Source organism: Ahaetulla prasina, chromosome 8 (assembly GCF_028640845.1).
Source record: "Ahaetulla prasina isolate Xishuangbanna chromosome 8, ASM2864084v1, whole genome shotgun sequence".
Classification (NCBI taxonomy): Eukaryota; Metazoa; Chordata; class Lepidosauria; order Squamata; family Colubridae; genus Ahaetulla; species Ahaetulla prasina.
Window position 1 is genome coordinate 109937 of NC_080546.1, and position 25720 is coordinate 135656.

Genomic DNA, 25720 nt, shown 5'->3' on the forward strand with positions numbered 1-25720 from the left:
CCCTCTCGCCCGCCGGAATCCCTCTGGCGAGCTAAAGGGAAGCCTTCGGGGGTCCCGTCCGAGCCTGTCATCTCCGGGCGCTTTCTGGGGGCCCGCTTTCTGGCAGCCGCTCGCACCGGTATCCTTGGCCCTCCCCGGCCCCCCCGCCTCCAACGGGAGAAGGCTCGGCTGGGGAGTGGGGAGGCGATTGCCGGGGGGGGGCAAAGGAGCTGCTCAGCGGGGGGGGGAGGGAGGGAGGGGGGCGCCGCAGGGGTTTCCTCGTCTGCAGAAATCGCGACCATTCTTGAGGTGGGTCGGGCCTTCTTCGCCCGGAACTTCCGCGCCGCCCGGGGGAAGCTCGTCCCTCCGACCAGCCCCGGAGGAGGAGTGGGTGGGTCGCCGGCCCCGCTTGGCCAGCCGCCCTCCCTGGGGTTGGAAAGAAGGGCTGCCCGTCCCCACCCGCTCGGCTCCCACAAAGGGCGGCGGAGGGGAGGGGCCCGGCCTCTCCTGCCGGGCTTTTCTCCGGAGCCCGGTTTAGTTTAGTTTAGTCCGATCCCGAGAAAGCGGGGCGGCGGCGGCAGCTCCGCCGATTGGCAAAGAGGCCCGTTTCTCGACCACTCTTCGTCCCAGCTAAAGAAGGCCGAGGCCCGGCCCTTCCCGCCAGGCGTTTCCCTTTGGACTGACTGAGCTGGGGGGGCTCCTCCAAATGTGGCGCTCTGGCGTGGCTGCCGTCTTCTGTGCCCCACCAAGGACCAGCGCTTGGGCACTGGAGAAAAAAGCCCCAGACTTGGCCTGTGAAAGCATCTCTTCCCCCTCCCCCACACAGCCCACCTTCTTAGTCTAAATCTTTGGAAGGCGAACATAGTTGGTGCATGTTTTTACTTATATATACATATATTTTTTTCATGATATCTTGTTTTTACTTATGACGATGTTTCTGTATACTGTTGTGACAACAAAAAAAAAAAAGAGTGGCCTCCAAATGTACCCCTAGCTCTGACTGAGGGGATGAGAAGGGCCTGATGTGGGGGGGTCCTTGGTGCTCTCTGTGCTTGGTGGTTTTCTGGCAGATATTTCGCTGCCAAAATAGATAACATCATCAGGGTTAGAAGAGAGAGGGGTTTGCTCCTATTTTTATATGTTAGAGTCATATGCACCAAGCTGTGAATATCAAGGCCCTCACACCTCAGCCCTGAGCTACAGATATTCTTTTCTGTAGAGGCTGATGTGGCACAAAATCTCCTCTCAAAGACTCCCTGGACAATCCTCATTGGGCTGCCCTGGTCTTTAAAAAAAATACAATCAGGTTGTTCTCTTGGCAGTTTGGAATTAACTTCCCATGTGTTTGGGTTCACAACTCACTCCTTGATTTGGGGTTGGCTTAATATCAAGGGCCTCTGGTGGCTCAGCAGACTAAGTCTGTCTATTATTAACACAGCTGCTTGCAATTACTGCAAGTTCAAGTCCTACCAGGCCCAAGGTTGACTCAGCCTTCCATCCTTTATAAGGTAGGTAAAATGAGGACCCAGATTGTTGGGGCCAATAAAAGTTGACTTTGTATATAATATACAAATGGATGAAGACTATTGCTTAACACAGTGTAAGCCGCCCTGAGTCTGCGGAGAAGGGCGGGATATAAATTCAAATAAATATATATATATATATATTATGTGTGAACCCAGGTAATTCAACAAATTGTGATCAAACCATGGCTTAACCCCCAGATATGTTGAGACTAGCACCCAAAATTCCCAACAAGAATTTCCCTTAATTATTCAGGCCAAGAATCCTGGAAGTGGCCATATAAACAGATTTGGATAGACCGAATAGAAAAAACCTGAAGGTAGGAATCACACATAATCACACATAATGCTCACATTCATACCTCACGGTTTCCTCTCACAACAGGCAGGGTGCTGCCCCTCCCGCATCAGATATAGAGCTGCTGGTCTTTACACCCTGCTGCTCTTCTTCCACCCCTCCACCATTTCTCTCTCTGGCATCCTCTATATCTATCTTCTCAAGTGACAGTACACTGTGAGAAGAGTCAGCCCTTGACTTCTACTTTCCAGACAGCCACAATCTCAATTGCGTTCAGAAAACCATGAGTCCCAGAAGGCAAAGACCCAGTGTTGAGAAATGTCCTGCCACCACCACTGCTCGTTCCAGGCAATCTCCACGAATCCTGGTGGTAGACATCCATCCTCCTCATTGGGACAACACCTGCCACAAACTCTGTGAAGCCTTGGAAAATGTCTTCTGCTTAGCCTGCAGTTTGACAGGCTCACCCCGCATCCCTTCATTCAGCCTCTACGTAGTCCAGAACCAGCAGGAATGCCTGCTGCCCTTCGTGGTGAGTGTGCTGTTACACACATAAGCCCATCTATAGCAGAGTAAAATATCTGAAGGTCCCTGTTCTACTTTTTCATTAATGTTAGCTATTCTGCTCTTATGTAACCTTTGGTCCTTTGGGAATCTGGTTTCTCTTGCTTGGGAGCTTTTATGGGTTACATTTATGGAGTTTAATGTTTCTGTATCCATGGTGGTTGGCAGCCCAAAGGCCTCAAATACTCAGGTCTTGCAATTGGTGGCTACCTTTTGTTGTGGTAAAGCTCATACTCATAGCCCACCTTGCCATGTTTGGGTGTAATGCCATTCTTTGCCTGCTCCAATCTTCACTTGTAGGTTAAATTTGGGTTTCTGGTTCTGGTTTATCAAATATGCCCACTAAGTTATATTCTGTCCAGGTAAAGATCAGGAATGGTTTAATGTGGGGAGGCAGAAGGGAGGAGAAGACAGGCTGGTAATGGAGATGCAGGTCTCCATTAAACTACCCACTTTAATAAAGCCACTCAATGTATTTGATGAAGCAAGTGCAAGTCACAAAAACTGACACCTTTTAACAAAACGTGTTAGTCAGAAAGGGTGCTATCAGATTCTACTTAATTTTTGGTCACCATACACCCATGATGGCAAACCTATGACACATGTGCTGGAAGTGGCATGCCGAGCCATCTCTCTGGGCACCTGAGCCATCAGCCATTGCTCTTCCAGGTTTCGTTGTGCCGGCCAGCTGGTCTTCACGCTCGCAGAAGCGGCAGAAACTGGAAGAGCAGCCACCCGGTGTACATGCACATGCACACCAGCCACCTGGTCTCCTGGTTTCTGGCAGCATTCACGCGCAAAGAGCAGATCGGTGGACATGCACATGCCAGGAACTGGAAGATCATCTTCCCTGCATGTGCATCCGCACCAGGAGGCTGATCTTCCAGTTTCCAGCATGCGCATGCGCACTGGCGAGCTGCTCTTCACACTCGCATGTGCGCCAGAGACCAGAAGATCATCTTCCAGGCATGCACATGTGCACCGGGCGGCTGCTGTTCTGGTTTCTGGCGTGGGCATGCGTGCATACTCCCATTTCAGCACTCTGTTCCAAAAAGGTTCACCAACACTGCCGTAGACTATCATGGTTCTCCTAAATTGTCCAGCTAAAGGTTATTTTTAATTATGTCATTTTTCATTCTTTGTTAATCCATTCTATAACTTTCACTTTTGAATGCAAACAGAGTGTGCAGTTTGCTCCGTTTATATACAGTACCTTGTGCTGCCAGTATTGATGGGCATGTGGTTTCCTCCTTGGTAGTTTCTTGACAAGGGTGTTTCTTTTCTCCTTGATTGTTTGTCTGGTGTTAATCCCTCCTTATTTGAAAGTCTACTGTTGGTGAGGATATGATCTTTCTTTCTTACCTTTTTTATTGTCTCTTTCGATGTAAGCTGTTCCAAGTAAGACTGCCTTTTGCAATTGACTGATAATGATTTTGTCTATATCGCAATGGTATTCAAATGTTGCTCCAGATGTGTTGGAGTTATTATTATTTAAATTTAGTGCCTCCCAATTACCAACAGCTCTGGATAATGCACAACAGTAAGACAAATAAGTTACAATAAAGCCAAGGAAAGGTGATAAGAGTGCAAGCCAGCCAGACTGGATGGAATGAAGCAAGCGGTCTCGCACTCCCCCTCGTTCGCCAAAAGTGCAAAGAGTCACCAGGACTGTTGTAAACAATGGCAGAGTGAGAGCTGTCTGGATCTCAACAAGAACCTCATGCCAGGAGCTGGGATTCAGCTTTGCTAAAATCAGGGTTATTATATCTGTAGCATTCCCCTTGTTTACTCATGTCCTCCTTTGGACAAAGGAGACAAGTTCATTCCTGATGTGTAAATGCTTAAGTGCCACCTTTCTTATTTTGTCCCTTCCTCTTTAATAAGATGAAAAGCTGGACGTTCCACTAATGGAATGTTGCAATGGTTTATACTCCCTATTGTGTCATATTTTCTCTGGTGCAATATGACATCCAGCCCTTTTAACTTTTTCTGGTATAAAACATAGTTTTCAGACAAGCATATTTAGCCCCGAATACATGGGTAATTTCTTTCTGCAACATTTTATGCTGATTTCAAGAGTAGTTTCATGTAAACTGTATCAGAAGGTAACGTTTGAGCAACATTTCTCAGATCCAGCCAAGGTACTGTCATGCAGGTAGTAGTGGAGGTGCCCTCTTCGCTGGGATATCTGGAAATAGGAAAGTAACCTGCGCTTCTTTCCCATTTTCCCCACAGGCTCTTAAAGGAGGCTTTGCTCGACTCCAGAGCTGCTTTGCAGAGCTTGCTGCCTTGCCAAAAGAAGGGGTGTTCCAGCCCAAAGAAGAGGCTGTGGTTCAAGCGGTGCTGGATGGATTGCAGCAGTTCAAACAGTACACGGGTCAAGGCATGGCCGGAGCCTCTCTAAGCAGCTCTTCTGTGGAGGTAAGAAGTGGGCACAGCCAAAAGGGCAGAGTTCCCGTGCATCTGAACTGGAATCCAAAGCAGAAACAAGGCAGAATAGCCCAAGCGTCATCAACCGAATTCTGCCATCGTCAGGATCTTAACCCTAACCAGGATCCCCCATGGGGGTGTCATGAGCAAACCCTGTTATTGTTCTTTGGTAACAGTGGCCTGTTGGGTAACTCAGGTATAAGGCTTTGGGCAATAGCAACCAGTATATATTTTGGATAAAACTTTGCTGGGAGTTCTTGGAGTTGGTTGCACAGTTCCACCCAATGGATGCTCAGAAATGTTTTTGCATATTTCTACAATGAATTTTTCTAGAAGAAAATAGCAATTGTAATGGCCACCTCCACCTTTTGGAAGATATTTATTGTTACATTTACAAGTCTTATAAACTGCTTTAATCAGATCCAACCCAAGCAGCATACAATTCCTTATCTTTAAGTTACAATAATGTGTAGAATGGTGTAGTATGTTACACCCTTCTTTATTAATATCTCAAGGAAAAAACACGGTCATGAAAACTCTTGCCAAATACACAGTTTCACGGAAAGGGGGCAGTGATAGAGAAGACATGTAGGGCTGCTTGAGCGAGGGGACATAGCGGGCCTGCACCTCTTGAACTGATGGGGCAGACAAACATTATTGAAAGAAGGCATCTGGCAGATGTCCATGCCCTAAACCAAGTGCATTGCAATCATTTATTCCACCAAAGACTGAGTGATTAAGCAAAGCCTCCTGTTCCAGGAGGGCTTATAACTGAAAATTTCCTCTATGGTGATCAACAACCTGAGGTGTCTCTGAATCATCATTATTTAAGGGCCACCAAAACCCAAACAAACCTGGGAAGTAGGCTATCTTAATAAAAGGCAACTTTGGACGAAGGAGATTTTGTGAGATTTCTAACTAAATAGAGGCTTGAGCTAGTCTCTTTCTCCAGTGCATCTGACAGGCATTGTAGCTGCCCACTGGGCATGACAAGGACTGGTGAGCAGCCATCATGCCAGGTCTCCTTGGAGCAGTTAACATGAGGAGTGTGAGTGTGCTGCCGATTAGTATGGGGAACCCTCCTTTAAACTGCTACGGTTTGATTTTTCTTCCAGATTACAATCCTGACAAGCCAGCCCAGCAGAAAAATAGCCAACCAACTGGATGCTGGATTGCAGGGTGTTGACCTGGTTAACCTCCACCAACTACAGGTGGTCGAGGTTTCTCAGTGGGCAATCCAGGAAGTCTCTGGGGCACAGTGGGGCGGAGAAGTATCCAGTAGCAGTGGGGGTGAGTACAGCAGCCTGACGTTTATGCCTAGAAATTGGAAAACCTGACACCGGCTACACCCAACTCTGATGAGTGCATTCAGTCTACAAAACCCCTCCAGAAATGGAATCTGAGCCCTAGAATCCGTGACAATATCAGCTGTTCTTCATCCATTCTTGAAATCTCAAAACAAAAAGCAGGCTGGCATTAAATTGGCTACTCCCAGTGCCAGAGCAAGTGGGAAAAAAACCCTGTTCACTTGTCCACCATTTATTTTGTTTTGTAACAACCTGTTGATGCATAACCTGAAGCATGCCTACCACAATTGTTAGTGCATTTTAGCTGATCTAATAAAGTTACCTGTTCAACTGTTAATTTTGGAATTGATTCAGATTTTTTTTCATTTTCAAACGAGTGAATCTGTAAAAATGGACTAAGATGCAGACTGTTGCCATCAACTGGATAGCAATAGATGCTGCCATCCACTGAAATCTTTTGTTCCAGCTTCATGCTGTGTCAACACCCTTACTCCAAGATCCCTGCTACCTCTGATCCCATTAATCTATACGGATAATCAAAATCTTTGGCACCAGTGTGCCTGATGTTGCTCTATTCATGCACCTGTGAATCCAAAGGACCCTTTGCATCTCATTAGACTTGAATCTATTGTCATCACATGATCATAAGGCTCACCAATTCTAATATCCTGCTGACCACTTGAGAAAGGGGCTGCCCTTCACTGTGCTGCTGCCCACCATGCAGCCACCCAGTTGACTTTTGCCCTCTTTTCTCCCCTGCGGCTGCTGAGATGGTCTATAAGTGCAAGCAGGCTGCCATGTATCCACGTTTTGATCACATGGCCACAAGGGCACTGCAATAGCTGTAAGGACCAGCTCAAGGACCAGCTGTAATTACCATTTGTTCAGTGCTGTCCTAATTATTGTAAGACTTGATTTAGATTCTTGGTTCTGTTAATGGACCCCAAAGTAGTGTTTGCCTATCCCAGTCATTTTTGAGGTGCATATTCTCTGTATCCCAATTTTCTCTGCTTTTGGGAAGGATAAAGAAATGATAGGATAGGATAGGATAGGATAGGGAATTGGGAAGAATAGCTTAATGCTTTGCGCCGGAACTTCAGATTCTGCCTAATATAAGAAACTGCCTCACCTATCCCCTTAGGAAAGCATGACTCTTGAAACAATTAGTTATCAAAAAGAACTTTTACTGAGAGAAAGTGATTGCAGAAAAGTCAAACAGAATCTGAAGTTCCAGCGCAAAGTGTTAAGCTATTCTTCCCAATTCAAACCCCACCCCTTTTCACCAGTCCACCAGTAGCCAATACAATTCTGCATAGGTGTTTTGAGAACTCTGAGGCATTAGCTTGATAGCAGTTTATCCCCAGGACGCAGTGACCTTGGTGTCATGCTGGAACCTGCTAGGAGGAAGCCCATCTGTCTTCAAGATAGCCCTCCCCCCCTGAATCCCATGCGATTACAACAAAAGCATGCAGAGAATGCATCCTCAATAGCCTCCTCTCCACTCCTCCATAGGAATAGCAGCATCCCAGCAGGGGACCTGACAATAGGATAGGATACAATAGGATAGAATACGAGATACGGTATGATATATGATCCAGTAAAATAAAATCGCATATTTTACATAGAGTAAAATAAGAGAAGAGAATAGAGAATATAAAATAATTGAAAATATAAAATAATTGAAAATAGAAGAAAATAGAAAATAAATAGAAATAGAAAATAGAATAGAATACTTTTTATTGGCCAAGTATGATTGAACACACAAAGAATTTGTCTCCGGGGTATAAGCTCTCAGCATACATACAAACAATAAATAAATAATAAAATCAGTGTACATACAAACATACAAACAACATGTACATATAAACCAATGTACGTACAAACAACAAGGTAATATAATCATAAGATACCAATAGGAGAAAGTAATACACAAGATGAGAAGGACAATAGCAGTACAGCCCTACTACATGGGTAAATATCCTTAAGCATTAGATAGTGCTGTGGGAATTAAGTATTCAGCAAACTGATGGCATAAGAGAAAAAATTGCCTTTGTATCTAGTTGTTTTGGCATGCAATGTCCTATAGCACCCTCCAGAGGGGAGGAGTTAAAAGACTTTATGTTCAGGATGTGAGGCGTCTGTAGATATTTTCTCAGCCCTCTTTCAGATCCTCACAGGTCCTCAATGGAAGCCAGGCTGGTTGCAATTGTTTTTTCTGCAGTCCTAACTATCCCTTGAAATCTGTGTCTGTCATGTTTGTTTGCTGTGCCAAACCAGACTTTCACTGATGTACAAATGACAGACTCAATAATTCCTTTGTAGAACTTGGGCAGTCTGCAAATCCTTGGGCAGTCTGAGCTTTCTGAGCTGGCGCAGGAAGAGGATTTTTTGTTGTGCCCTTTTGATGATGTCCTATTTAATCTCATCTTCTCTTGCAGAGAGCACCACAATCTTAAACACAGAGGTTGATCTACACACTGTGGAGAACGATGTGGTGGCCTTAGAGGACTTTTTCAAAGCCTGGCTGCATGACCATGCTCCGGATCAAGAGCATCTTCATCTCCTCCTGCCTGCCAGGACCACCAGCCACTCTGAGGCACCAAGCAGCGATTCAGGTAATCTACCCTTGCCCTCAGGTGCCAAACAGGGGCATCTGTGACACATTGGTGCCATTTTCTTGGCAAACAAATTACAATAAACAAAAGTAGTAAACCATAGAAGGGACTAACAAGAAATTGTATGTATTGTGCAGGATAATACACATACTGTGTTTTCTTGCAGGTCAGAGACCAAGCATTACGTGTCCGTGTTCCTGGCTCTCAGGATATTCTTGTGCACTTCTGAGTCAGTGCAACATTTGTCACAGAGAACCTAGGAAAACAATCTGTAAGGGCATCCGAGGGTTCTTTGCTCCCCTGATGGGCTGTCCCAGGAAGGAGAGGTTGAGGGATAAATAAGGCCATGTCCCAGAGAATGCTTCACATGTGGATATTCCTTTACCTTCCCTTACATGAAAAGTAGAGGATTCAGGCTCTTCATCCAAGTTCCCCTATATCTCAAATTCATGTCACACCTACCGTATTCCAGGCCTCGGGTGGGGGGAGTGGGTATTCTCCTTTTTTCATTTTACTTTTCTAGCCAAATAAGGTTTATTACATTTTTGAAAAAATGGCGAGAATGCACTGACTACAACAATAGGAAAGATGCAAAGAATACAAGTCTCCTTTATCCAGTGGCAGATGTTCTTTTTCAATTCATTTTCTTTCTTTTAATTGTGTGTTTAATTTATAAATAATTCATCATCTCTCTGGAGTGGGGTCATTCTGCAAGGTTGAAAATTGGAGAGCAAAAACAGATCAAAGGAAGGACTTCTTCCCATATCTGGAATTTGCTCACACCACCAATTTAAGCAGTTTGAAATGGGGCTTGGGCCATCTGAGGAACAAGATCAGGGAAGTCCTTTCAGATTCAAGGGTGATCCCTCGATCTGTCTGGTTGACCCCTATGGAAAAGGAGGCTCTACTGGCTGCATCAGTTTCACCAGACTAGTCCTGCCTGCTCCCACCACAGCTTCTGCTGGGAACAGGGACAATGCCAGCAGGCTGAGGCCCTCCACACACACACACACACACACACACACACACACGGATTAGCTGGACAAAGGAAACCGTGGGCTAAGGGGTTGCTAGACAAAGAGACAACACCCACACACCTGCTTCAATGATGTGTCACTTTGGTTCTTTGCTCTGCTCTCCTGCCTCTACAGCATGGCTGAAATGTGATGTCCAGGAAAGATTTCTCAGCCCTGCCCAGCTTGCTGCCGCTTGTGAGGGTGGAACAGCAGGAATGGACAATGCTGCCAGTCCATTCTGGATGGCACCTGGCCTGGCCCCACGCAGACTGAGAGTCCTCAGGTACCCAATTGGGTGAGGGTTACTGTGACTGTCACCACACCTGCTTCCTAACAGCCCTGCCTTATTGCTCTCCTGTTAATATGGAAGTTTCCTGTTCACTCGGTAGAGATCTGGCCTGCAGGCAGCCTGCTGTGCTTTGATAATACTGCTGCTGATGGCCCACTTAAGAGAAGTGAATAGCCCTCCACCCCCCTCCATTGACACAAAACTGGTGCAGGCACATTTCTGTGCAATTCTGGGGCACTGCGCCTCCATGGTCATTTTGGCTTTGGCCGTGACAGACTGGACCCCTGGGTTGTGCATCACATGCTTGGGGGTGGAGGGAGGGATTGGTGATTAGAATATCAATTTCACGGAGGACCAACCACAGTCTTCCTGGAAATCACTTGTCTTATATCCCAAAACTCATACCCTAAGACTTATTCACAGATCATTAGAGAGATGCATGGCAGATTTCTAGTGAACCCAGGCTTGTGTCAAGGTGGTGTGTGCAGGAGACTGGAAATGCGCCCCACCCCCCATCACCAAGAGAAGCTGCTCCAGAGGCCTCCTCTCCCACCTCAGCGAATGTTCAGTAGCACAGTAGCATCAACGCAGAGAAATCACAGCATAGTAGCTGGGAAACTACTGGCTGTTTTTGGCAATACCACTGTTTTCATAAATTAGAAATTCAGTTTTGTTTGGGAAAAGGATCTTCTCCTAAAACAGAAGGAAAAGAAGTGGCTTTGCAGTCAGGAAGGAAAGTCTCAGCCGGGGAACTCCTACTTTTCCAAGTCTGGAATAACAGCTTTCCTTCTCTGGAAAGTGAACCGCAAGGGCTGGGAGACAGACAGGCCTGCCAGTTGCGTGGTTCTAGTTTATTCAAGAATCAGTATCCTGATTCTTACTCTCACGAAGGCTCTTCCTCCTCATGGCTGTGCCTTCCTTAAGTCCTGAGTCAGAAGAAAAATCACCCAGGCATAGTAATTTCCAGCACCCAGACAGCGGAGCTCCAATCTGCCTCTCTAACAAAGCAGTTCACAATTTAAGAGCAGCATGTGGCAAATTCCTCAGCCCAGGCAGACCAGCTCCCATTTGCCTCTCTAATGAGGCAATCCACACCGCTTCACCTATGGGGCATTACCTCCCCTTCTGCTGAAGGAAAGCCTGTCACAATCTCTCTGCTCAGAGCAGCACTTGGACAAGCGAGGCATCTCTTGGGATGCCTAAATGAAGAGCTGGATGGGAGAGGGCAGAGATGGGGGAACTCTCTCCATGCATCCTCCCTTCCCCCACTGAATGGCCAGCCAGCACCTGGACAGAGATGGGTTTAGTGGCCTTTCTGGGACTCTGTCCCCAAAGGGAAAGTGGCAGAACTCTTACCAGTTCCATCCCATTGTCAAACATGCTGGGTGGCAGCGCTGGAAAGTATTCCGGGAAGTTCCTAGAATGCCATTTGCCAAGGCAAAAGGGTACCACCTTCCTCCCACAGAGCGCATGGATGCGCAGTCCTTCCTGGCAGAACCAATGGTGCACTATAGAACCGACAGCCCTGCTTTTGAAAGGGGAGTTAACTGGTTGTTTGAAAGCACACAGAATGGGCATGCGGCAACAGGTCCAGTGGTGGTTCAGAAGGCTGGTCTATCTGTGAGCAGGAGTAGTTCCTTCCACGGACAGAATATGCTACCTAGAGCTTCCCCAATCCAAGGTCTCAAGATAATATTTATGGAAGGAAATAGAAAGCCCAGGCCCTGCATACGCAGTTCAGGTACAGTCAGGCTCAGCCCATGGAGCAGCACAAATGGCAAGCCCAATGTACCCCTAAGTCCCACTGAAGCCTGAGGAAAGCATGTTAAGGGGCTGTCTGGAAAGGGGTCTTTGGAAGAAGCCCTCCCCGCTGGCTGGACTGGAAGCAATTAAGCAGACATGCAAGAATCAGGAACCTCAAGGTTTATTGCAGAAAAGCTCTTTGGAAAAACTTGGAGCAGCCCCAACTATTCTTTTGCTGAATTTGGCGTTCCATTCTTGCACTGCTTCCTCTTCCTCTTCCCCAAACGGGCCGGTCGTCACTTTAGGGCTGAACCCATCCAAGTCATAGATAAATCTAAGATCATGCAAAGGGACCAGAAACCTAGCCTGCGTGGTTGGTCAGGGATGTCTGTTTCAGGGAAGGAAATGGGAGGGGAGGTTGCCACAGTGGGTGCCTCCTGCAGGCCTGGCCAAGACAAAGATGCTGGTTTTACAGCACAGCCACGTTCTCCAGCCAAGCCTGAGGATTTGCCCAGGAAGAGGGGGGCAGGGGGGGAGGCAGTCTGCCCTCCACTTCCAAGCATTTGTGCAAGCTATGTACCAATTGCAGCATTTGGGACTCTGCAGTATTTGAATCACCTGGAGCCCACCTGTCTCCTCCCCCTCCCCCATGCTTTCCTTTCCCTTTGGATCATTCAGTTAACCAGTTCTAGAAGAGCAGAAAACCCACCCTCTCTACAGGCTACTCTTTCCCTTCTGGAAGCTGCCTTCGCCCTAAAGAAGACGGGAGTAAAAAAAATTGTGATAAACCTCTGCTTCCTCTAACCCACCCTCAACCTAGCTGGCCATAAGGCAAGGGTCAGTCCTCCTCTCAGCCACCCCAACCTTCAGGGGAGGGAAGTGGGGGTCTGCACAGATCCTGCCCCCCTTGCCAAGCTCAACCCCCCCCCCGAGGCAGGCAGGGGAGGGAGGGGCCACAGAGCCCACCTCTACTTGGATTCACTGAGGGCCATTTCCACCCATTGGCAGGACATCTCAGTCCCCACTGAGTGGCCTCCTCAAAGAGATCTCCTTTAGAACTGTCTCTGGATCCCAAGCCAGCAGCTTGACGGGGGCGGCAGCTGCCTGCTCCCCGGTGACGAACTTTCCTGTTGCAGGGCGCTGAAAGCTGATGGAATCTGTGCATCCATGCTTTTTGGTCTCCCTCTAGTTGTAAGGCCCACAAGCTGTTGGCAACTGAGCTGGGATGAACTGGAGACCAACCAGCAGAGTTTCCAAGCCTTCTGCCACTGCCTGCAAGTGAGTCCTAAGCGGGGGGGAGGGGTTTGTGGGGTTCTGCAGTGGCGGGGGGAGGAGTTGGAAAGGCCACCTTGCTGACATCCCCGAAGCCACCTAGCTTCTGAGGCAGAGGGGAGACCTCAGGTTCTCCAGCAGGCAGGCCAGCCGTACTGCTGGCTGTGTGTCAGGTGCATCCCACCAGGCAGGACCATCACTCTGCTTTGGCACAACGCACATCGGTTTCTTCTTTCAGAAACGGAAATGGCTGCTGCTTGCAAAATACGAGACCTGGGGTGGGCCAGATCTCAGCGGAGGCCTCTCAGCTGGCACCTTCCAGGTCCTGCTGCCTTCAGACTCCTGTACCCTACTGCTGCGCCCGGTAGTGGCCCGAGAGCTGCTTCTGCCTTGCAGCTTTCCTCTCCTCCCTGCTGACCTGCCAGAAGAAGCACTCGCTAAAATGGAGGTAAATGACAAGAACCCTGGCTGTGAGGGAAAGGGCCACCCCGCCCCTGTCTTCCCCTGGGCACTGACCTAGCCTTTTCCACTCCAGGGTGTCCTCGATGGCCTGGAGCTTGAGGCAAGCTATGATCCCCTGCAGACAACCTGTCATTTGTACCAGGCCTTGAAGAGGTGCCTGGGCCGCCTGCCTGCCTCCCGGGTTCAGCGCTGGGCACCAAGGCAGTGGCCCCGCCAGGTACCAAGGGGCACACGACATGGGGAAGGGCGGGGACAAATGTGGGCCTGGCAGCAAGGAACCAGCCCAGGAGGCAGGGGGGCTCCAACATGGCTGCTTAGAAGGGCAAATGCACCAGGCCTCCCAGAAAGGGCTCTGCCCTAACACCCGGGGCACCTTCCAGCCTTTGGGGATGGGCTCTGTCACTAACAAAGCAGGATTCCTGCCATCCCAACAGCAGGAAGGGCAGGACACACACACATCACTTTTGCCCCAGCAGTGACAGTGGTTCTTCCCCCGCAGCAGGGGAGTCGTGGGCATCCCAGCAGGGCCAGGGCCACAGTGGCCCCGCTGCAGGTGGCTCTCCCGCCTGCTGGCTCCGGTAGCCTCCCCCTTTCTCCGAGCCATGGAAAGACGATCCCAGAGTCCAAGATGTAGCGGCCTTTGTCCACGCGTCTTGGCCATGGAGGGAACACCCTCCCTTCTTCACAGCCACAGAGCCGGTGTCATCCTCTGCCGAAAGAGCCGGAGCCCCTCGGTGCCTTCTTTGGAACAGCCTGCACCTCCCCACCCTCACCCAGAAAACTCTATGGGGGAACGGGGGTGGGGTGTTGGATGCTCCCCGCAAGCCTCAGGCAGGAGCTGGGGCCAACCTGCCTGTCTCTCCCCACTTCCCCCAGCCTGGGTCCTTGGGGAAGCAGGCGGAGGCGGAGGAACTGTTTGTGGCACTTCCTGGTTTCTGTTGTTCAGCCCTTTTCCGGCCTGGTTCAGCCACATCCTCTGCTCTGCGTCAATAAACCTCCTTGTGACAGCCTGAGCGAGTGAGAGTCTCCTTCAGCTCCTTCCCATGAATACCCCAGCGTGGCTTCCGCTGCCCCAGGCGCCCTTCTCAGCCTCCTGCAGAGGCAGGGCAGCCTCGGGCACAGAACTGGGAGCCTAAGCCCACTACGCAGGCTGCCTCTGACATGGCTGGGTGTGGGGGGCAAGTGGGCCAGCAGAGGCTCTCCCCAGTATTCTCCAGCAACCAAAGGAAGCGGCAACCTCCTAAATTGCTGGTCAGGTGCCAGGGAGGCTCTCTGGGCTCACTGCCAAAGGCTGCAGTCCCAAAGAAGCAATGTCCCGGGGGCCAGAAGAGGGCTGCGTGCTCCCCAGGAGTCTTTCCTACCTTTGGAGGCCATTCCCACACAGTGGCTTCCTAGCTTGGCCCGTGTGGCCTTCAGGCTAGGCTGGGGCCCTCTTGGAAGAGGCAGCCTTTGCTGCCCAACAAGATTGCTGTCGCCTGGGGTCTCGGCCTACCTCTTCTGTGAAGGCTTATGCATGGCTGGCCCACCTCCCCAGCAGGCAGCCTGCAGAAGGTCCCACACTGGAAAGGCTGCTCCAGCTCCAGCCCAGCTCAGGGTCCTTCTCATATCTCCCCCAGATCTTCGTACACAGCAGGTGGCCGGCTCTCATCCACCGACTGCTCAGGTCCCAAAGGGCCAGGGGCTGAGGGCAGCTTGAGCACACGGCTATAGAGTGGGTCGCTGCCATTGTTGCTGTTGTTGCTGTTACGGACCCCCTCCGGGCCCAGGGTGGGTGCTGCTCTGGGCTTGCTGGCCTCAAGCTGAGTGGATTTCTTGTGCACCCGGGGAGGCTTGGGGGCAGGGCTGGGCCTGGGGGGTTTCAGCCCAGCCTTTTGGTGGAAGGCAGGGACGGCATAATCACCAGTTCCAGGAAGGCACGGCAATTCATAGCCAGCTTGGCTTTCCAAGCCCTGAGTCCGCCAGGCCTCGCAGGGGAGCCGTGCCTCGTCATAGATGGCGGCCGAAGTGGGGGTGGGCCACGGGGCTCTTCCCTCAGGCTCATCATAGATGTGCTGCTTGCCGCTCGGGACCCCATGGCCCTCGCAAGTCCCTGACCTGGGCTGCTCCTCTGCCAGGCCGGAGCCCCAGCCTGGCCCTTCTTCCTGATGCTGGCTGTCAACGGGGTCAGCATAGAGGGAGTCTGGCTGGAGCCGCGAGCCCTTCACTGCATCCAGAGGCTCAGAATAGACGTTGTTGGTGTCCTCCAAAGAGCTAGCCATCCCAGAGAGGGAGGGCCGCAGCAAGGAGCTCGGCCATGGATTTTGCCCTTTGGGCACGGCGGTTTCCTTCCCCTCCCCAGCGACGCTGGCCCTGGCTGCCAGGGTGCTCCTGGGCGCCCGTCTCTCCGAAGCAGCAGCAGCAGCACCCTCGCCATCCAGGCTGAGGGAGTTGGTCATGGCATTCTGGAGGGAGAAAACGCCGGGGGTCTCCATCTCAAGGGAGCTGCTGCTTTGCCGATGCTCTTCTACCTGGGCCTTCTGAGCTTGGATTGCAGCCTCCACCACGTGGAAGATCTCGTTGCCCTGCTTGGTCTCAAAGGTGAAGTTGCCAGGACCAGATTCACAGCGCCGGCCAGCTTCAAAGGAGAACATCACCTGTGGAAGGGAAGCGTGCGGCTCTGTGGTCAGCTAGGGCCTCCCCAGGGCATGTGGGGCCTCCCCTGAGCAGCCTACCCTCACAAAGCAAGTACCGGGGATAAGTTTGTCCCCCTCTGGCACAGTGAGTCCAACTTTACCCTGCTTCCCAGGTCTCCCGGGAGGGGGAGGGGGGAGGGAACAAGACAAAACCCCAGGCCCAACTCCTTTCCTGCCCGACAAGCTCACCTTGTCCCTGCCATATCTGCGAAGGAGGCGATAGGGCCATGTGTAGAGGGGCAGGCTGGAGGGGGCCTCTCTGAGGACGAGCTTGTTCCAAGAGGCCTTCAGCACATACCTCCCTTGCAGCTTGCAGCGCTCAGCAGCTTCAGTCTTCTGCACGGTGACCCAGAACTCATTCACTGCAGCCAAGGGGAGAGTCAGTGTGAACAGCTGTGCTCACAAGGAGGAAATTGGGCACCACAACCCCGTCCCTTGCAGAACAGGGGGTGGGAGAGGACATACCATGCCACCCAGGAGCACCCTGTACTTCCTTCCCACCTCAGTAGCTCCCAAGGCAGGGTCCAATTTGAAAACCAGAAGCAATCCCACCTCTCAGCCCACATGTGTTGCTGCTGCTGAATCAGTGGTGAAATGTAAAATTTGTTGCTACCGGTCCTTTGGGCGTGGCTTGGTGGTGGGGGGTTGTGAATGGGTGGGCATGACCAACTTTTTTTTTTTTTTACTTTTTTAAAGCCTTTTTATTACCGGTTCGGGTGAATAGGCAGTTAAAAAGTACTTTTAAAAAGTTTTTAAAAAATGGTTCCAATGATCACAACAGTGCTGCGCAATCATCGGAACCTTTTTTTTTTTTTAATTTATATCCCGCCCTTCTCCGAAGACTCAGGGCGGCTTACACTGTGTTAAGCAATAGTCTTCATCCATTTGTATATTATATACAAAGTCAACTTTCATTGCCCCCAACAATCTGGGTCCTCATTTTACCTACCTTATAAAGGATGGAAGGCTGAGTCAACCTTGGGCCTGGTGGGACTTGAACTTGCAGTAATTGCAAGCAGCTGTGTTAATAACAGACAGACTTAGTCTGCTGAGCCACCAGCATTTTTTACTACTTATTAGCCAGAACTGGTAGTAAACAAATGCTTTAAAAAAGGAAAAAAGGTTCCGACAATTGCAGGGCACAGCTGTGATCATCCAAATCTTTTTTTAAAGCATTTTTACTACCTATTCGCTAGAACCGGTAGTAAAAAAATGCTTTAAAAAAGAAAAAAAGAGGTTCTGACAATCACGCAGCACAGCTGTGATGGTCAGAACATTTTTAAAGCATTTTTTACTACCTATTCACCAGAACCGGTAGAAAGAAAATGCTTTAAAAAAGAAAAAAAGAGGTTCTGAGGATCGCGAGGCACAGCTGATTGACAATTGACAATCAGCTGTGCCACGCAATTGTCAGAAGCTTTTTTTTTTAAAGCATTTTTAAACTACCGGTTCCAGCGAATAGGTAGTAAAAATGCTTTTTAAAAAAATAAAGTTTCTGACAATCACGTGGCACAAACTATGCCGCGCACTCATTGGAGCCTTTTTTTTACCTTTTTAAAGTATTTTTTACTACTGGTTCGCCCAAACCGGAGCGAACCAGTATAATTTCACCCCTGCACTGAATAAAAGTTTCTGAGGGGACCAGCTGGACCATCCGAGTTACATGCCAGCCACACTCAGCCATCAAGTCCTACCTTCTTCTCTTGAGTAGTAAATGGAGTTTGTGGCCATTTCCAGGTCCCGTTCTCCGACGATCTCCGTAGCAGACGGGGTCATTTTCCCAGGGTTAGTCTGTGATGAGGGGCATAAAAGGTCTCAGTGGCAGGCCTTGCCTGGCACTTCAGCAAAAAGAACCAATTCTTCCTCAGTTGCCCACAGTCCTTGACAGGATTGGCAACTGCTCTGGTGTCAAGAGTTCAAATCCTGATCTTTGGGGCCCTCAAGCTGTTTGATCTATTCTGCATGAATCCAATGAAGCTCCCCAACCCAGAGCTCTCCAGATGAACAGATGGTGCCAGTCTTGCCACCGGAAGCTCTCCCTAACAGTGTCTGGGGGCCCAGTACTCCAGAATGAGAGCCGATAGCTCTGGGCCTCCAGACACTTGAAGGGGGGAAGCACTTTCTTCACTGTCTTCTCCCAAGAGTCCTGATCCCGCTTGTTCCTTTCCAGGAACTCGTTCCAGGCTGGCTGAACCCTTTTTAAAGTAGGTCCCCAGAATCAGACATAGTGCTAAATTTGGGTCTGAACAAACCCGGAACATTTTACTTGGTGACCCAAATTCTGGAGGACTCTCACAACGGGGCAAGTAGGGCACAGCTTGGTCATTCAGCCCCACTCCCCACTTTCCTCTGCATGTACCAGCCTACCCATCAATTTCTCAGGAGCTTCTTTTCCTTCTTTCCCTTTGGCTGCTTTTGCTGTGGTGGCCTTGCCCTTTTTCCACTTTCCCACCCCAAAAGTCATCCTGCATGGGTGGCTTTACACTCAGAATGCTTAGCTCCATCTTTGCTTTAGCTACTTCCCCCCTTCCACAACCCCTGCTCACCAGAAAGGCTGCCTCGCAGAGCTTTGCCACCCAGTCAGCCGCCTCCTGTGGTTCGGTAGCAAAGATGTAGGTGCGGCTGCTGGTCTCCAGGTAGAAGGCAGCCAACCCCTCCTTGGGGCTGCAGTCCAGGGCAGGAGCCACACTCACACAATCTGCCAGCCGCACAATCTTCTTGTCCGGCCTCTTGGTACTGATCCGGTCAGCTGGAGCAGCCCCCTCCTTGCACTCAAAAAACTCCAGACGGGCAACTCCATGAGGACTTGCTGGGTACAGCACAAACCAGCTTTTCTTCCACCGCTGCAAACAGAGACAGGCTATGACAGCAGATCAAGAACGGGGCAGAGCGGGGCAGCAAAAAGGAAAAAAGGAGGTCCTGGATGAAACAGATTTCCTTGACCCCTTTCAGTCTGGAGTGAGGCCTGACAATGGGACAGAGACAGCCTTGGTGGCACTCATGGACGATCTGTGGTGGGAGCAGGAACGGGGCACTTCAACTATTCTCACTCTCCTTGACCTCTCAGCTGCCTTCAGCCACCACTGCATCCTTTGAGGTGAGTTGGGCCTGGCACTAGTTCAGCTCCTTTCTCCAAGGTCAATTGCAATCAGTGTTGATAAGGAGTGAGAGACCCACCCCACTCACAGGGCTCACTACTCTTTCCTCTCCTGTTTAACATGAAGCCACCAAGAGTTGAGATATCATCAATATGCTGATGATACTTGGCAGCTTCCTGCCCCTTAAGCAGGAGCTCTAAGACAACCCCCCAAACAGCACACCAGTCTTGAATGAGGAAATGCATCCCCATCTAAAATAAAACATGGAAAAACTCCAGAACCGGGAGTCCAGATTTCTGCTGGCACTCAGTAGCATCAGGATTGAGCCCGAGTATGTTCTACCTCATTCGGGCATTGGGACAGGATCTCAATGCCATCATTGGGTCAAGTTGTATCATTTCCTCACTCAATGGTGTCATGTAGATATGTTGAAAATGGGATTTTGGAGCCCTGTGGCACCCCCACAAGCGAGGGGCAGTGAACTTGACCTCTTTTCCCCCAGTACCAAATGGATGGAACCTCTCCCAACCCCCTCAGCTTTTCCAGAAGGATACTGTAATCCATGGCCTTGAAGGCTACCTTGAGATCAGGAAGCACAAGGATGGCTACATCATCCCCATTCCTACTCTGCCAAAGATCATCAGCAAGCATGCTCTATCCCAGCCTGAAACATGGCTCTAGAGAATCCCTTTCCTCCTGGATCCCTTGGGGCTTTTCCCTAACCAACCTCTCTGCAACTTCCCTAAAATGGAGAGCATACACCATGGTTTCCTTCAGAGCTGAAGTGACCAGCTCATGTCCTGTCTCAGAGAAGCAGACACCATGGTATGGACCCAAGCAGAGGCCACCTCCCAGGTCACTTTAAAAACCCAGAAGGGACCTGGATCTAATAAAATCTGAAACCTACTTCATTGGGATTCAGACTCAAACCTATCCCAGATAATACACTCCAGACACCTCAACTGGGCCTATCCAGATGAACTCCCACTCTGAGCAAATCTGAGAGGTGCAATGACAATAAAGTAAACTAAACTGAGGATCCACCAGATAATGAGAATATTCTTCATAGCAATCCAACATATGTCCCTGTGCTTCACCCTTCCCTAGCAGGGATTGAATTATCTTAAATAAGACCAGCTGCCAGATGGTTAGTGGCAAACACAATAAAAGTGGAAGAATTAACAATTCTCACCTTTTGCAAGCATGTGGTTCAAAAACTAATCAGAGGCCAATGAAGAAGAGAAAAAGCCCTCAAATAATTAGGAGCTGTTTCTTAAAAACATCTGCAGACCCAGAAGCTGGATTGGACAAAGTCATCCCAATTCTAATTCCAGAGAGATCAACAAGATACAGGAAATGGCCCACTGCTCTCTTCCCCAACTGCTGATACCTCCACTTATCTAGAAGCCACAGATGGATTTCTCTTGCATGGCTGGTCTAATCCCCTAGCCAAAAAAATTGGCAACACATTGTGGGATAGCAATTTCACAGCCAAACTAGGTTGTCGTTGCTTTCCCTGGCCCTGAACCTCATTTTCTTGCTAGAGTGAGAGGATAAACAGTATTTATTTATTTATTTATTTATTTATTTAATCATATTTATATACCGTATGATGTGATCAGACCACCCAGCTGCTTTGCCCATCTAAGCCAAAAGGCCAAGGATTGAACAACATAGGCCCTTGCTTGCTCAAGTGGCTCTTTTCTGTCCCTTCCACTGGCTCTACAGTACAATGGCAATCAGACAGTTTGGATCATTCTGCAGGTTTTGATTAAGAGAGAAAAAGTCTTTACAAATTACCCCCAAGGTGGAAGTTATCCTTCTCGTGGTAATAGAGGGTGAGGTCAATTCTCCTATGTGGAGAGTGAAAGTGCTCCGCCACAGCAAATAAAGCAATGAAAAACCCACAAATTCACATTAATCCAGCAAGGGTTAGAATAAATCAACATTCAACCAGTCGATTAAAGATCAAAAGGAAAAGAGAAAATGCAATTAAAACCGAGGCATGCTGAAAAGTAACAAACAGCTGAAAAGAAAGGATGGAGACCTGACCCCCTAGCTGCTCCTACCAAGAATTGCAACCATCAAGACTGCTCTTCCCAAGTAGGTAGCAGGCCCAAAGGCATTTGCGGATCATCTTGGGTCATTTCTAGTTGCTCTCTTTTGAACCTGGGGAGAGGGCCAGCAAAGAACCAAATTTGGCAGCAAAATCAGCTTTTTGTTGGCAGGAGAAAAAACCTGTCCTGACGCTCAGCACACCATTTTCAGACAAGTTTCTCATTTACAGGGTTTCAAGGATGCTTCTCTTTCAAATTCAGATCCCATCAGTGATATGAAGAACCTTTTGCCTGCCTTCCTGCCTGCAATTGCATTTACTGCTCAGAAGCCTGTTTCCTCCTTGGGGAGTCCTGAAAGTGGCTTCCTCCAATACATTCCCCCACTAATTCTGAAACCTTGGGAATTTCATAAATCACCGATGTCAGGACAAGACCATGAAGATTCCTACCCCTTTTTACAGCATGAATTTAATGTTAATACCTGCCCCATTTCCAGGTCTCTACTTCTGAGAAGAAAAGTTTGCAGACAAAGCAGGGGCTTGACATGGACAGCAGAGGAACCATTCCAGAGACATGATGAGGTTGCTGAGGTCCTCTCAACCTTCTATTATCACTTCCTTCCCCTCCTTCTAGAGAAGGTTCTTTTAAAATCAAAAAGGACTATTTTGTAGTTCCTTGGCTATTATGGCTTACTTATGTCTTATGTTTATGGCCACTGTGATCAGTTCCCAATCAGTTAGGTAGCTCTTCTATTTTGTAAACAGTCCTAGATGTCATTCAGGGTCATGTCCAAAGCTATCTAGCATAATTGGGTGGAGGATCGTCACTTATAGCAGTACTATTTATTAGATTAAATAAAGGCACATTTGGGACATAATCTGTGACCTCGGGAATTAACCATTTCAGATTTTGTGCTACGACTCAATATTGCCCAGAGTCTTTCTGTCTGGGGGATAAAACTATTTCCCTCTTTTTTACCTTTTATTTTCACTGCCTTTCCATTCCCAGAGTACTGGAGATGGGTAAGTTAGTCTGAGGGCTTAATGCAGTCACTTAAAAGTAGTCCGGAGAATACCTGCATACTTGTCATCTTAACACCCCACGGCTTCCTTTCCTGATCTTCCTTAAAAGGTTGAATTCAGAAGTGTCATATCAACCAACCATCTTCTTCATCCTATCAGGTTTCCTTTGTGTAAATATGGTTGCTCCTGATCCATACCCTGACCCTCAGCCTTCTGGCATTGACCTAAATACCTCTCAGGAAATGATTTCATCCAATGGGAAGTCCTGGTTGCCACTTCCAATGCTAATTAGTTTCTCTGCTGTAACTACCTAAAAGTAGCTTAATTTTATTAAAGTTGTAAGGCCACCCAACTCTGCACCAACTCTGAACAGGTAGACTAAAAACTGAAAACAGATAAAATACCAATAAGAAACCCCAAACTTCTGGCTAAAAAACACCATTTTTAATCTAAACTTTCAGAGGACACCCTGCTCACTCAAGATTCTGATATTAGAGCCAATATCAATAACAGTAGTTGCACTCTTCTTTCCCATAGAATTGATTCCCTGACGTGATCTACCTTTAAATGGGCATCCATATAAACTGACTAAAAAAATAAAAGAGCGAGCAACCCTGTTCAGAACTAAAGATGAAAAGTTAACTACTGTAGCTCAGTAATCCATCTTCAACTCTGGGGCACAAAAAAGGGAGGCAGTGACTGAGGGTGAAGATCTGCATATTAGAACCGGAAATGGGCAAAGCAGCCATCAGCAGCCCTGCTTCCTACTTGCAACCCTTGCAACCCCCTCCACCCCGCCAGAGCTGGCTGCTGCCTCTTGCTCCTTTCAGAATTAACCTCTGGACGGGAAAGGCAGAAAGCTTTTTCTTCCGCTCTGGAGCCTGAACTGGATTTCCCATGTGCAAGACAGAGCACACACCCCTCCCCAGGAGTGAGATTACTCCCCCACATTCAGGAAGATCTTTGGGCCCTAAGTGTTGCCAGCCCATGCCCTTTTTTTTAAAGGGAGGGGTTCTCTTACACTGCACTATTTTACTAAAGGGCAATGCTTGTAGCATGGATTCCTTGCGAAGTTTTAAAACTTTTACAAGTTGTACCACAGGACAGCTGAAGAAAAATTCAAGAAACCCTCAAGCAAGAGGCAAAGCTCTAGAGATAGAAAATTGGCTGCCTCTGAGAAAACACACAGACACACCCTGGTTCTGAAGAATGAAGAGCCTGATCAGCGCTATTCGGCGGGAAGCTCTACAGGTAGCATCCCAATATACGAAGCAAGTTCAGCCCAAGAGTCAGGGGTGGCTTTTTTCTGACCCCTCCTCCAGTCCGCAAAAGGCCGAGAAACCACTACAGGCGGGCTGCGGGAAAAAAACTGGAGGTGAGCAGCCCAGGGGTTGCAACCCAGCCGGAGGGTCTTCCTCACAACTGTGCCCGGCGCCTGCCTCCTCCTGGGAGCAACGACTTTTCCGAATTCAACAGCTCTGCCAAATTGCACCAGGGCGGGACACCAGTGGTCCAAAAGCCTGGCTCTGTCTGCCCCACGGTCCCAAAACCAGGAAGTGCGAGCCCGTCCGCCTTCCTCCCCGACAGCGGAAGAGTCCTGCCCGGGCCAGTCTCCGAACGGAGAGGAGCGCCGGTCCAGGAAGGAGAAGCGCTTTCCTCGCACGGAAGAAGCGAAAGAGAAGGCAAAGGCGGCGGCTGCCGGCCAAGGGACCACCCGTTCCTCCGCCGACTGCACGGGAAGAGGAGGCGACGAGGAAGGTGCGCAGGAGCCCGGAACCCCCCGACCGGAGATCTCCGCCTCGCGCGGCTACCTTGGCCCCCAGGAGCAACCCCGGCGGCTGCTGGACCAGGAGCGGCCCCGACTTCGCTGGTGGGTCCATTCGGAACCTGGGCTGGGCGCGGCGGCGGCGGGCGACGAGGAAGCGGAGCCACTCCGGATCCGTCGGAAGAGGGCGGGCTCCTCGAGGGCGCGTCACGCGCTCCCGCCTCCCCCAGCTAGGGGCGACTGCCAGAGTGGTTTGTGCGCTAGCTCGCGGCCCCAGAACAAAGGCGCGGCTTCGAGCACGTGCAGAGTGCCAAGTGAGTCCTGCTGGAACTAAGGAGCTTCATCCGCGTTGCGGTTCCGGACGCGTGCCTCCGGGAAGCAGGAGGTTTCCCTGGCCGGCCGATCTAAAATCGACAGCTAACATCAAAAACGCCATCAAAAAAGCACAACAAAGAATGTTCTATCTGAGCCAACTCAGAAAGCTCAAACTGCCTAAGGAGTTGCTGATCCAGTTCTACAGAGGAATTATTGAGTCTGTCATTTGCACCTCTATAACTGTCTGGTTCGGTTCTGCAACCCAACAAGAAAGACACAGACTTCAGAGGATAATTAGAACTGCAGAAGAAACAATGGCTACCAACCTGCCTTCTATTGAGGACCTGTATACTGCATGAATCAAAAAGAGGGTTGTGAAATATACAGACCCCTCGCATCCTGGACATAAACTGTTTCAACTCCTACCCTCAAAATGACGCTATAGAGCACTGCGCACCAGAACAACTAGACAAAAGAACCGTTTTTTCCCCTGAACACCATCACTCTGCTAAACAAATCATTCCGTCAACACTGTCAAACTATTTACTAAGTCTGCACTACTATTAATCATCTCATCGTTCCCATCACCCATCTCCTTCCACTTATGACTGTAAGACTATAACTTTGTTGCTTGTATCCTTACGATTTATATTAATATTGTTTCCTGATTTCTTATTTGTACCCTATGACTATCATTAAGTGCTGTACCTTATGATTCTTGATGAACGTATCTTTTCTTTTATGTACACTGAAAGCATATGCACCAAGACAAATTCCTTGTGTGTCCAATCACACTTGGCCAATTAAAAAATTCTATTCTATTTTATTCTATTCTATTCTATTCTATATCTGAACAATTGTAGGTAAGAGGCTCTTGGAGGTGATCCCTTAGGCTCTGGCTTGGGTGACTGAACTGCCTTGACCCTGGCATGGAAAGAGATGGAAGCTTCGGCGCTCCTGGAGTCTCGAAGGCTGAAGTGTCTTCCTGGTCTCTGACACCGGGCTGGAGCAGCAGCTACGGACCTTGGCCTGGGATCGATGTCCTTCCAAGGGCTTCCAGAAGGGTCTTTTTATGCCCTCTGAGTTGACCTCTGAAGTGAAGGCACCAAGTAAGAGGGCCAAAGCACCAGAGGGCGGCCCCCAGACTCAAGGGTCTGAGGATTACTAGTGTCCAAATGGTTCTGAGCCGGTCTTGTCATTGGCTGGTTATAATCCACCACTCTTTCAGACTCATGGCAATTTACAATAAATAATCTGGCCCACAACCTTTATGAACAAGAAACATCCTCCATC

General features: G+C 49.2%; 2 protein-coding genes across 2 annotated transcripts; one reads left to right on the top strand and one right to left on the bottom strand.

The window, feature by feature from the left end:
• The first annotated feature begins 105 nt into the window (after window positions 1–105).
• Window positions 106–14132, top strand: M1AP (meiosis 1 associated protein). Its single transcript, XM_058193360.1, has 10 exons — window positions 106–118; window positions 2052–2332; window positions 4600–4785; window positions 5910–6084; window positions 8540–8716; window positions 9868–10015; window positions 12901–13042; window positions 13275–13484; window positions 13572–13715; window positions 13998–14132. The coding sequence occupies exons 2-10, from the start codon at window positions 2084–2086 to the stop codon at window positions 14130–14132; spliced, it is 1566 nt and encodes a 521-aa protein (XP_058049343.1). The 5' UTR covers window positions 106–118; window positions 2052–2083.
• Window positions 11928–25195, bottom strand: DOK1 (docking protein 1). Its single transcript, XM_058193359.1, has 5 exons — window positions 24159–25195; window positions 18717–19013; window positions 17865–17961; window positions 16360–16532; window positions 11928–16131 (listed from the first exon to the last, which is right to left on the bottom strand). The coding sequence occupies exons 1-5, from the start codon at window positions 24225–24227 to the stop codon at window positions 15100–15102; spliced, it is 1668 nt and encodes a 555-aa protein (XP_058049342.1). The 5' UTR covers window positions 24228–25195; the 3' UTR covers window positions 11928–15099.
• Window positions 25196–25720: the final 525 nt, after the last annotated feature.